This window comes from Hyaena hyaena, unplaced genomic scaffold (genome assembly GCF_003009895.1).
Source record: "Hyaena hyaena isolate Hyena2069 unplaced genomic scaffold, ASM300989v1 scaffold_289, whole genome shotgun sequence".
NCBI classification, from domain to species: domain Eukaryota; kingdom Metazoa; phylum Chordata; class Mammalia; order Carnivora; family Hyaenidae; genus Hyaena; species Hyaena hyaena.
In genome coordinates this window covers 1,786,976-1,800,477 of record NW_024080920.1, presented here as the reverse complement: position 1 = coordinate 1,800,477, position 13,502 = coordinate 1,786,976, and the positions used below count along the sequence as shown (strand labels likewise).

The 13,502-nt window shown below is 37.4% G+C and overlaps 1 protein-coding gene across 2 annotated transcripts in view; it reads right to left on the bottom strand.

Annotated features, from left to right (window-relative positions):
• Positions 1-13,502, bottom strand: part of DDX58 (DExD/H-box helicase 58) — a 35,727-nt gene that overhangs the window by 20,912 nt on the left and 1,313 nt on the right. The window contains exons 2-8 of one of the 2 annotated variants that reach the window (XM_039247035.1): positions 9,348-9,482; positions 6,256-6,437; positions 5,118-5,265; positions 3,950-4,072; positions 2,783-2,884; positions 2,214-2,367; positions 1,186-1,444 (exon numbers count right to left, since the gene is read on the bottom strand). In XM_039247035.1, the coding sequence (XP_039102966.1) occupies positions 1,186-1,444; positions 2,214-2,367; positions 2,783-2,884; positions 3,950-4,072; positions 5,118-5,265; positions 6,256-6,437; positions 9,348-9,482 (1,103 nt within the window). The remainder of the gene's footprint in view (positions 1-1,185; positions 1,445-2,213; positions 2,368-2,782; positions 2,885-3,949; positions 4,073-5,117; positions 5,266-6,255; positions 6,438-9,347; positions 9,483-13,502) is intronic. The other variant, XM_039247036.1, reaches the window with a different exon arrangement.

Here is a 13,502-nt window from a genome sequence, read left to right as displayed (position 1 = left end):
AGTGCCTTGGTGGCTCAGTTGGTAAAGCATCTGACCTCGGCTCAGGTCATGATCTCACAGTTTGTGGATTCGAGCCTGCAATGGGCCCTGTGTTGACAGCTAGCTCAGAGCCTCGAGCCTGTTTCAGATTCTGTGTCTCCCTCTCTCTCTGACTGACAGAGAGAGTCAGTCTTTTTTTAAAAAAGAAAAAAAGAAAAAGAAACGTGATTCCTACTGAATTCTGTCTATGGGTACAGGCTGAATTTCTTTTAACCTGTGCTTCCTAAACAGGTAGTTATTAGGGCTAGAGAGCTTTATACAATGTGATACTGGTATACCAGGCACCCTGAGTTCCCTCTTCCATTCCCATCTTGATTATTCTCAGCAAATAATCTGCCTCTCCTACATTTAAAAGAAAAGATAGATTAAATGCCAAGGATTCCTCACTTTTCCTGTCCCGATCTAAGAACTACCCTTTGTCTTAACTCCTCTCACACCCTCACCTCTGATGACACCAAAAATGGTGTCCCATCTACTCTCCCAGACTAATGCATGTACGTGTCTACTTATCGCATAACCTCTGGTCTCCCCTGACATTCTGTTCTATCAGTCATTCCCTCTATCCCCACTCTGCCTCACCTACTGCTATTTACTACTTCACATTCTACATTCAAATGATGTTGAAGAGCTTCACGGTTCTTCACTCTTGGGCACACCATGTTCTCTCATACCTCTGTGCCTTTGGACACACAGCAGACTTTCCTGAAGACCATCCAGCTATCTAATTTGTACCCTCTTGTTAGGTTTTGCCTAACTTCTGTTGGGTCTTGCCTTACTTTCACAGCACGGCTTCTCTTCTGTTCTGACTACACCTTGCACCCATCTCCAGAGTGTGCCATCACCATACATTATGACATAGTTCATAGATGTTTGGCTTCCCATGAAACTTAAACTGTTTGAGGGCAAGGACTATGTCTTTTTATATTTGTATCCCCAGTGCCTAGCACAGTGCGGGGGGGGGGGTGCCGGCGTGGGCTGAGGCATCTTTAAGTGAATAAATGAATCAATCCATCAAAATTAATCATGAGCTATACAATATGGATTTAGCACCTGAAAAGAACATCCTTAATATGGTCCTAAGAATAACTAAATAGGAATTAGGAAGGTTACAGCTCTTCTGAGGAATCCATCTGAATCTAGAAATACCTGAGGCAGTGGGTCTGAAGATCCTCCAAGTTTCTGATCTAGATAATTAAACATGATCATATTATAAGGATGCTGTTTCCCAGTGTTGTGACATTCATCAAATATCATCAAAGTAAAGACAGAGAGTGATGGAATAGTCCCATTTTTAAGGCTATTCACAAGAATCTGTGGAGTTAAAACGATGATGTCATTGTTCTCAACAATATGTTTCACTGAGACATTCTCAGACGTTGCTCCAGAAACACCTGCAACTTTGTACCTGGGAAACAACAGAAATCCCCTATTACCAACCACAATGTGAATGAGGAACCACAAAAATATGAAACACTAGATCAGAGCATCAATTGATTAAGCTCTCCTAACTCGGAAAGGAATCCAGAAACAAGTGCTTAGCACAGAACCTTACACACAGTTAATGATCAATAAATGCAAACTGGTTATAACTGTCGCTAGTATATATTAATTCTTTCAAGTCATTAAGAAAGAAAATACTACTTAAAAGAGTAATATTAAATAAATTATGAAATCATTAAAAAGTTAAATGTGCCCTTTAAATGTAAACTTTATCTCCGGTCATTTTTTTAAAATTTTTTTAGTGTTTTATTTATTTTTGAAAGAGAGATAGAAACAGCATGAGCAGGGGAGGGTCAGAGAGAGAGGGAGACACAGAATCCGAAGACAGGCTCCAGGCTCTGAGCTAGCTGTCAGAGCCCGACATGGGGCTCGAACCCACTAACCGTGAGATCATGACCTGAGCTGAAGTCAGATGCTTAACTGACTGAGCCACCCAGGCGCCCCTCTCCGGTCATTTACTCACTCTGTAAAAGCTAGCCAAAGGAGTTTAGGATTTCAAGTGTAGCTCACAAAATAGACTTGAATCCATAAAAAATTAATTATATCCAGATTATATAAAAGCTAAATCTACTATACATTTTTGAATCATGGTTTTCCCAAAACTAAACAAAGCTGAAAACACACCTGTTACATGAAACTAGAGGAAGAGAAACAGGACCAACTGTTATACCTACCCAAGTCTTTCAAAATAGTTTGAGAACACGGATTTCTGCTGTTCATACACTGGGAGTTGAATAGCAAAAAAGACGACCTTCCCCTTTTGTCCTTGAGGAAATTTTTTAAGATGATGTTCACATATAAGAAGTGAAACAAAGGTTTTTCCACAACCTTTTCACATACAAAGAAAAAGAAAACGTGTAACTAATATTATACTAAAATATTTCTGTACAAATGTGACAACTGTTGTGTCCCCTCAAACCACCACAATGACTGGTAAACTGGGAATGTGGATGGGTTAACAGGGGCAGAATTTACACCAGGACAGGAAAATATCAAGCTGCTTCCTAGGTAACATGTAAATAAATAGTCATGGCATAAAGTAACCTAAAAGAGGGAATTTTTCTTTGCCTCCTCATGTTCCTTAAAATACCTGGAGACTATATTACCAGGACAGTCTTCTCAAAAGACATATGGACTAAGGAAAATATTGACCCTCACCCATTTTGTCCCAGTATTCAATAAAAGACAAAAAAAGGGAAGCAAAGACAAAAGCAAACCACGTAAGTAGTGGCAATCAGCTTACCAGTAGGAGCACATATTATTGAGTTTTTGCCTTCCTTAGCAGGGAAAGCGAGCTCTAGTTGGTAATTTCTTGGCTTCACTGGAGTGTAAATATGAGAGACTTCTGTAATACAAAGGGAACAAAATTTCCAAGTAATTACTGCTCTGAGGAATCGAGGAAATAGCTATCTATCATCAAATAGACAGGAATTCTGACTTTAGCAAGAAGGACCTCATTTGAGAAAATGTAGAATCCTTGCCTCTTGTTAACCATTCTAGCATCTCCATTGATGTGAAGTACAGAATCCTCCCTCAATGACAAAGCACCAATGGCGAGAGTTTTTTGTTTTTGTTTTAAAGCCACAAAGATTTCTTTCTTAAACGATCTTCAAGTCTAGTAAGGAAAAAACTAAAGCAAGAATGGCCTAATTCAGAGCAAGCAGATGGCCACTGGTTAAAGGAAATGCTATATGGAACAAAACAACAAATCCCTTCAAGACCTCTAAAAAGAAACTGTAAACACTGAATTCCCAAAGCAATTTCATATTGATGAGCAACCATTCTTTATTATTCTTCAGGCTCTCACATGGTATCATCTCTCAACAGAACCAGAAGTTCCAAAAAATAACCAGAGGCTTTTTCTCACTAACAGATAAACATATAGAATGTTACTGCTAGAAAAGACCACTGAAATTATCTATTGACTCCAACCTATTTTAAAGAAAATGAAAATTTCTAAAAGGTTAAGGGCCTTTACATGTCAGAAAAATTTAAAGCAACTTACATTCATTGATTTTATTCTGAAATGTCAGAAAACTTGTATCATTCAGTGCAAAAGTAATCTGTAAATTTTCTAGTAGTGTTAGTCCCAAATCACACTTTTCTTCTAACACTACTTAATGTTAATCAGAATTTCTTCCCTGGGATGCGTGGGTGGCTCAGTCGGTTAAGCATCTAACTACAGTTCAGGTCATGATCTCCCAGTTTGTGAGATCGAGCCCCACATCAGGCTCACTGCTGTTAGTTCAGAGCCCGCTTCGGATCCTCTGTCCCCCTCTCTGCCCCTCCCTATCTTGCATTGTCTCAAAAATAAAAATTTTTTTAAGACTATGATTTTTGGCACTGGAAGACATGTCCCTACACAAAATATCTGATGAACAGCATTATGGAAAAGAACAGTGTTGGGTACCTGAAGATGGACATGAGTTCTGACTAAGATTCTGGCATTCAGATTCTTCTTTGTAGAAAATCTGTATTTCAGAAGTTTCCATTTCATCATCCTCAAGAACTTTCACTTCAATATTCTTTGCATCTGTATGAGACCAAAAAACACCTTAGAAACTTCATCTAATCTGATTATTGTCTTGACAGCACAAGTCCTACATAATACTCCTAATACTCCTAATACTAAAATTTTCAACTTCTGTTAAGATTTTGCACAACCACTTGCTTCACCTTCTAAAACAATTAAAAAAATCTTTTTGAGTTTGATGTCTCTATTTGGAGTCTGAACTCCAATGTCATTTAAGACTTTATTATTCAAAGTGTGGAACATGAGCCAGCAACTTCCAGAGCTTGTTAGAAATGCAGGCTCTTGAGTCCCTACTAAATCAGAATCTGCATTTTAACAAAATCCCTAGATGATTCTCATGCACATTAGAGTAGCAATATTTAGCAGATATTTATGTCTTCCATTCTTGACCTAACCCAAGAAATCAGATGTGTATTTATATAGACATTTTCCAGAACACCATGTGACTTAAAGAAGCCTATGAAAAGCAAAGAGCAGACACTCAGATGGTTTCGCCAAACTCAGCCTTTAAAACAATGCTCTGAGAAGACGTTAGCTTCAGGAAACCACATGATGGCACAGAAATTTCATCACAACTCATTCTTTTTTTCAGTCCTGTTCTGGCTTAGTTCCTGATGGCTCCCAGGCAAGACAACCAGGCTATGTCTATTATGATTCTTGCTCTGAAAAGCGAGCAAGCCTTCGAGTTTGAAAGCTATTTCTCTGATAATCTAAACTCAGAGAGTGAGTTCAGACTCTGCCTTCCCCAGATCCTTTGGACCAGACGGGCTAATCCTGGATGAGAGCAGTATGCCCTGGTTAGTTTTAGGGGTTAGACACAACTGAATTACTTCTGCAGGCAAGTAGCCACTTCCCTCCCAGAATTCAACTCACAGCTGCTCTCTCTCTCTAGAGATGTAGCCATGGGTCTCTGAAGGGTAAAATGCCTATGACAGTGAGTGAAAAATAGGAAGGAATGAAACAGGCCCTAAGTAGAACCACAAGAAGGGTAGAGCATGTTTTCAGACCTTCCCACCCTTCAGAGCTCTTCCCTGGAATATCCCACCTTTGTCCACAATCCAGAGTTCACTGAACTTGCTCTCTTCTCTCTCCAAAGCAAGTTTCAAAGTTTTGGGCCAGTTTTCCTTGTCCGATCTGAGAAAGCATTCAACCATCTTCTCTGCACCTGCCATCAACCCCTTGTTGGAACACACCTAAGCAAGACAACTGCTGTTGATCAGTCAATCATTTCAAAAGTTTTCCTTTTATGAGTTTTTACTGAAGAAATAGCCATTCAAGCACTGATTTAAAATCATTGTATAATATGGTTCAATGGGTCTGATTCCTGACCATGTTTGCCCCATCCAACATGGTGCCTTTTAAGACACTCTTTCCTTTGTCCTTGTTACACATGGTATCACTATGTCAAGCCAGGTGTTCTCACCTTTTTGGAGACCTTGTATCTATCAGCAGAAGCAATGTTAGGAAACAATCCATTTGACAACCATTCAAAACATGAGTACACTGGCATAAAGAGATATTTGGAAAAATATAACAAAATATTAACAAATGGTTTTTTTCAGGGCAAATGTGATCTATATGATTTTTATTATTAATCATAATTAAAATGTATTGAGCACCTATGATTATATGCCAGGTATATGTAAGCACATATATATATTATCTCATTTAATCCTTATAAAAATATTATGCTAATTAGGTACTATATTTCCATTTTATACATCAAGAAACAGAGGTTTAGAGAAACTAAATAACTTGCCTAAGATCATACCACAAATAGACAGGTGTACTAGGATTCTAACAAAATTTGTGTCCAAAGCGTGAATGCTTAACCACTAAACTCTATAGTTTTTCTTTTTATTTGCTAAACTGTTCAACTTTATTTAAATTTGCATAAAACATTATTTGCAAAAGTAGTAACAATTTTAACTGAAAATAGGATAAGCCTGAAAAACTTGTGACATTAAAAATTATTCAGTTCACAACTAAAAATACTATTCTAGGTAATTATGCCTTATATTTGAGGACTTTTGTGGATTTCAGTGATCTTTCTCGGGTCTAAATCAGTGGAGAAAACAGAATACATTTCCCATGTTCAAATTACTTCCCCCAAATTCAGTATTTTATATTATATTAAATTAATTCTAATTAATTAATTATAGTAATTATAGTAATTAAATTACCTGCATAATTTCTTCACACTCCTGACTAATTAAACATTTAGATACTTCAGGAAGGATATCTTTTGGATTAACTGTAGTTTTAAATTCTGGTTGTAAACGCTTTAAAAGTGATCTATACTCCTCCAACCTTTCAATTTTTTGGAAATCCCAACTTTCAATGGCTTCATGAAGTCCAGAATAACCTGAAAAGAAGAAAAAGGGGGCTTTTATGAAACCAACTAAAAGATATTTGAAGATTAACATCATATGATCATGTTTGAATGTACAGTGAGAGAACACAAAAGATACCTGTAAGCCACCTGAATAATTAATAATCTTTCAAAAAGAAAACTCAATATTCATTTCAGGCACCCAACATTTTATTTAGGTCCTCTAAAAATATTTATCATCTCTTAGGAGAAAGTGCGAAGGATAATGTGAAGTCTTAACATTTGGTTTTAGTATAAAATCTTCCCTCCAAAGTGTGCCTTGGATTTCAGCTACAACCTCTGACTCCTCTTCCAAGGAGTCAAAACATCATACAATTATTAAGTATCTTCCCAGTGCAATTGTTAACAATTTTAACAACTGTTAAGATTTTGCCTTTTGGAATTACGTCTTTAATTCTCGTGGATTCATTTTGTGTGTATACGTGAATGGAATGAGCTAAGGAATACAAATTTATTCTACATGGGTACGCAGGTTAGGGTTTGTTTGGTTTTTAACATTATCCTGTCTATAACAGCACACTGCAATTTATTAAAAGCCCCTCCATTACTAACCATCCTCCCTTCCAAGTGATCTCAAATATATCAGGTTTTCATAAATACAGGAATTTAATTGAAGGCTCTTTATTTCATTGGTCAGTTGGTCAATGCCAGGACCAACATTAAGCTGTCTTAGTGCCTATGGCTCTAAAATAAATTTTGTTATCTAGAAGGGGAAACTCCAGACTATTTAATTCTTCTTTAGGAATGTCCTGTCTATTCTTAGATCATAATTCTTCCATTGACATTTTAGAATCATTTAGAAATTTGTCAAGTGCATGAAAAAGCATGTAGTATTTTTTTTTAATTTTTTCATGATTTATTTATTTATTTATTTATTTATTTATTTATTTATTATTTCTAGGAGAGAGAGAGAGACAGGGTGAGCAGGGGAGTGTCAGAGAGAGAGCCTCTGAAACAGGCTCCAGGCTCTGGGCTGGCAGTCAGCACAGAGCCCGACACCTCGAACTCAAGAACCATGAGATCATGACCCAAGCGAAAGTCAGACGCTTAACCGACGAAGCCACCCAAGGCGCCCCAAGCATGTAGTATTTTTATTAAACTGTATTGAGTATAACACTTGATCTTAGCCAAAAGGCCAAGAAGCAATAATAATTGTAGTGAATACAAATATCAATGTTGAGAGAGCTGATATTTTTATGGTATCAAGTCTTCCTTTCAATGTGCATGGGTATATATCTCCACTTCAATAGGACTCCTTTAATATGTTTCAATAACACTTCTATCATTTTCTCCATTCAGACTTTACACATCTTCTGCTAGGTTTTTCCCTAAATACATTACTCCTTTTGTGACTGTTGTAAAAATACCATTTTGTACACATTTTCTGGTTGCTTCTGGTGGGTAGAAATGCAACTAATTTTTATGCTTTATTTATTTTTATTCCAGTAAAATTAACATAGTGTTAAATTAGTTTCAGGTGTGTAACATAATGATTCAATAATTTTATACATTACTCAGTGCTTATCACAGTAAGTGTATTCTTGATCCCCTTTATCTGTTTCACCCACCTCCGTACCCACTTCCCCTCTAGCAACCACTAATTTGTTCTCTATTTCTAGGAGTCTACTTTTTCGTTTATCTTTTTTCTTTGTTCATTTTGTTTCTTAAATTCCCCATATGAGTGAAATCATATGCTATTTGTCTTTCTCTGCCTGACTTATTTCACTTAGCATTATATCCTATAGATCCATATATGTTGTTGCAAATGGCAAGATTTCTTTCTTTTTATGGCTAATATTTCATAGTATATATATTACATCTTTATCCATTCATCTATGGATGGACACGGGTTGCTTCCATATCTTGGCTATTGTAAATGATGCTGCAATAAACACAGGGGTGCATATACCCCTTTGAATTAATGTTTTTGTTTTCTTTGGGGAAATAATAGTGAAATTATAGGATCATATGGTAATTCTATTTTTAATATTTGGGGAACTTCTATACTGTTTTCCACAGTGGCTGAACCAGTTTGTATTACCACTAACAGTGCACTAGGGTTCTTTTATCCTCCATATCTTCGCCAATAATTATTATTTCTTGCATTTTTTATTTTGGCCAATCTGACAGATGTGAAGGGATATCTCATTGTGGTTTGATTTGCATTTCTTTGATAATGAGTGATGTTGAGCATATTTCCATGTGTCTGTTGGCCATCTGGCTATCTTTGGAAAAATGTCTATTCACATCTTTTGCCCATTCTTTAATTGAATTTTTGGGGGGTTTTGATGTTGAGTTGTAGAAATTCTTCATATATTTTGGATATTAACCCCTTATTGGATATGTCATTTGCAAATATCTTCTCCCATTCAGTAGGTTGTCTTTTTGCTTCCTTGACAGTTTCTTTTGCAGTGCAAAAAAAAGCTTTTTATTTGGTGTAGTCTCAATAGTTTAATTTTGCTTTTATTTCCCTTGCCAAAGGAGACAAATCTAGAAAAATATTTCTATGGCTGATGTCAGAGAAATTACTGCCTATGTTTTCTTCTAGGAATTTTATGCTTTCAGGTCTTCCATTTAAGTTTTTAATCCAATTTGGGTTCATTTTTGTGTATGGTGCAGAAATGCAACTAATTTTTGTATACCGATCTTATATCCAATACACTTGCCCAATAATAAACTCTCACAATAATCACCCTGTAGCTTCCCCTGGATATTTCAGGTGGGCAATTATACTATCTGACTGAAAATAATCTTTACATTGCTTCAGATTAAGAGGTAGGAAGTTCATGTGGATAGCTCAAAGGTAATAGCATTTCACTTTTACAGCATTTTGTAACAGTCAAGTAATATACTCTGATTTGTAAATAAGGAGAATGAACTAACCTGTGTGAGCAAGGGCATCCAAAAAGCCACGGAACCAGCCTTCTTCCTGCAACTCCAATAGGAGCTTAAGAAAAAGTGAGGCAGCCTCCATCGTGCCTTTATTGTTTTTCTCAGCCTGAATATACTGCACCTCATCTACAAACAGAAGCAAGAGTGACTCATCAAACTGCAGAACCACTAATCACTGGAAGAAAAACCTACAAAAGGTTACCAGACCTTCTCAAATGGGGATGGTGATTTTAACAAATCACAGTAATGGAAGGCAAGAAGGCAGCAAATTCTCTGTTCAGGCTGAGTATGCCCTTTCTTCACCAACTAAGTCCACCCTCCCATCCACTCTAGAAACTTCTTCTAGTTTGGTATGGAAGTCTGGGAACATGCTCTAAAGCAATCTGTTAAAAAGGGAGTTTCTTAACAATGTGTGAGAAAGCATCCCCACAACAGAGGATTAATCATTATAAAGGACTGGATTAGACTGAAAAACAAAGGCTTCTTCCAACATTTTGATAATCTCTTGTTCAAAAGTCTGAGTTAATTGTAGGACTAAAAGAGTGTGAAGAAAGGACCACTCCATGGCATCTTCAATTACACTGGACTCAGAAAGCCGAGTTAGAAATAGATATTTTCATGGTCCTCTTTCTAGGTTTTTGCTTGGACGGCATGAAATATGGCAGAAAAGAAAAACGCAAGAGGAGCTAAACAGAATCCCAGTGAGACCAGGTAGCAGAAAACTATCCACCCAACTACTGGTGGTCTTGCTAACTTTGTACATGAACTCCATGTCTGGGGTAGTGACCAAATGGTTGCCTTCATATGACCTGACATTTGATAATGTCCCCCCCCCCCCCCGCCGCCAACCCATTGTCAGTGGCACGTAAATTCCAAGAAATAAACCAGTTGTCTGACTGGTTAACCACTGTATTCTCAGAGATTAGAAGAGGACCCAGCACATAATAGATACTGAATGAATGAAGAAAGGAAAGGATAGCCTCCTTCTCTGCCAAGGTTTCTGCCTTGGGAACAATAAAATTAACACTTTCAACATGCAAAATCCAATGGTTTTTAGAGTTATGGATCCATCTCTACTATCTAATGTTAGTACACTATGAATAGTAAAGAGAAATCTTATACAAGTCACTCCCATCTCCCTTCCTCTTTACCCCAGGTAACCATTAATCTACTTGGGTGTCTATAGATTTGCCTACTTTGAAGATTTTATATGAATGAAATCATACAATATGTGGTCTTTGTAACTGGGTTCTCCCACTTAAGCATAATGTTTTCAATATACATCCATGTTGTAGCTTGTATCATTCATTCCTTTTTATTGCTGAATAATATTCTATTGTGTGGATATACTACCTGTTGTCTATCCATTCATCAGTTAATGAGCATTTAGGTTGTTTCTAATTTTGGTAATTTTGGCTATTATGAATAGCAATACAAGTGTTTATGTAGACATAGGTATTCCCTTCTCTTGAGTTTATACCCACGTGTGAGATAGCTGGATCATATGGTAACTCCATTTAACACTGTAAGGAATTATCAAACTGCTCTCCAAAGGACCTATTCCATTTTACATTCCCACCAGCAATGGATGAGGATTCCATTTTTTTTTTTTTTTACATATCCTTCCCAACACTTCTGTTTTTTATTTTACCTATCTCTAATAGTTTATTGTGGCTACAATAACAACTTAGCACTAATTGGTGGCCTTCAAACAATAGAAACTTATTCTCTTACAGTATTAGAGACCAGAAGTCTGAAATCAAGACGTTGGCAGGGCCACACTTCCTTTGAAGGCTCTAAGAGACAATACACCCCTCTTCCCTTCCAGCTCCTAGTGGCTGTTAGCATTCTGTGGTTTGTGGCCACATCACTCCAATCTCTGCCTCTGTCTTCACATGACATTCTCTTTGTCTCTCTGTGTCTTCACGTGGCTATCTTCTTATGAAGACACCAATCACACTGATTAGGATCCCACCCTACCCCAGCATGTCCTCATCTTAACTACCTCTATAAAGATCCTATTTCCAAATAAGCTCACATTCTGAGGTAGTGGGGTTAGGATTTCAACCTAACTTTTGGTTGAAAAAGTTATCTTTTTTTAGGGACAACACAATTCAACCCATAACATCCACCTATCTTGTCACCTACCCCAAATTCTCTGGGCACACAACTGTACCCTATTCCTTTGAGATAGTTAATCCTGTTCCTAGACCTCATCCTTGGAGCTGGGTTCTTACTCCCAGGCCTCCCTGTTGTTCGTTCTTTCCATAGGCATGCCACCAGCCATGACTGACACTTTGTATGAACGTCCAGCCACAGCTGAAACCTTCCCAGGGAAACTGCCTTGCTGCATCCTGGGGAGATGAGCATCACTCTGCATGAGGTCAGTCCCATCCTGCTGCTACCTAGCCCAGATATCTCCTACTGACGAGTCTACTTTTCTCAAAAGCACTGGGGGTTCAATGCAGGCAAAATTCTACTTTTGGCCCTCAGTATTTCCTACTACCTTTGCCATCCTGGCCACTCTGTGATGCCATACTCAGTTTCTCAAGGTAGCATTTCTTGATCTCTTTTCTATGCTTTCTTGGTCTCTTTACAGGCCGCTGACTAAACCACTGGCTTCACATAGTATATAGTAACTGCCTGAGGGTCTATCTTTTCCCATTGACAGTGATCATGGACATGCTGTATCCATTTTTACCTTCATCTTTGTATTCAAATCATCAGCAAAGTCTGGTTCATGTACGGTCCAGAAAATGTTCCTGAATGGGTAAATACTCAGAATACTGCTCATCAAGGGCTCCTCCAAGATAAGAGCTAGTCTTAGACTCCAAAAGGCTATTGCAAAAAATGTGTAGCCCACAACCTAGTCTACCTTGAAACATCCTGGACAACCGGTGAATCGCAAAGCCCTGAAGGACCCTAGTGACTATGCAAGCTCTCCAGAAGAAACATGGCTTCAAATCTCCTTTCTCAAGATTCAACTAGTGTACAGTATCCAACATGTAGAGACAAAGATTATGGTAAAAGAGAGACTAGATATTCCTGGTGTAATTTAAACATATTGATGTATCTGTGTGTGCATGGGGAATGATTTTGGAGGCATAAGGAGAGTGTGGATAAGCTCCCACTTATGGGGGGGTGGGGGAGGAATGAGTCAAAAAGTTTATATCCAGCCATAACACTCATGTCTCAGCTCTCTGACTGAATCCTGATAGAGTACACTCGTCACAAGTAAACTTTTTTCTTTCTTCTCATCTTTTTCTGTTTTCTGTTAGATTGATAAAGTTTCTCTTTCCCTATTTTTTTTTCTTGGATGCTTTGAAATCTCTGGATTCTATATTGGTTAACCAATATATCAAAAAATAGGGATAGAGAAACTTTATCAATCTAACAGAAAACAGAAAAAGATGAGAAGAAAAAAGTTTACAGATACATGTGCACATGATAAAGTATAAAGAAATGAACAGGATAAACTAGTCAAATGATATCAGTTGCCCTTGGTAAGAAGCTGGAAATAAAACTTCTATTGTATCTTTAACACTCAAAAATAAGACATAGTTATGCATAGTGTTCTTTAGCTAGCTTTTTCTATTTCCCTTTAGGTATTTTTGCTGTGATTACATTATAACTACGAATTAAAACTAATATATATATTAAAAACTATGCTGCCTATGTGCTCCCATAACACACTATGGTTTTCCATCAGAGCACTTACATTTTATCATTTATGGTGTATTTATTTAGTAATGTGCCTTCGTGTATGTATGCACTCTTATCTCTGTTAGGGAAGGATCAGTTCTATCACACTCACCACTGATTTCTCAGTTCTTAGCATGATGCTTCCTATTAGATAATATGTGTAGTAAGTGTATGTAAATTCTCTCCAGTACTAGCATATTGCCTAACATATATGAGTTGTTCATTGAATGGACACACAGTGCAAGAAAAGAATGGGATTCACACCAGTTAGTGAGTGTTTCATTTATTCCAAGATTTCTAAAAGAGATTCTTGCAGGGGCTTATATTCTTCAGAGGCCCAAGCTACTCTGTGGTTCATTAGGATGTTACTTTGTTACTTCTCCCTGGGCACAACTAGAGAGCAGAAGTCTACTTTTGTTAGTGGTATTCTTTCACTCCTCACTC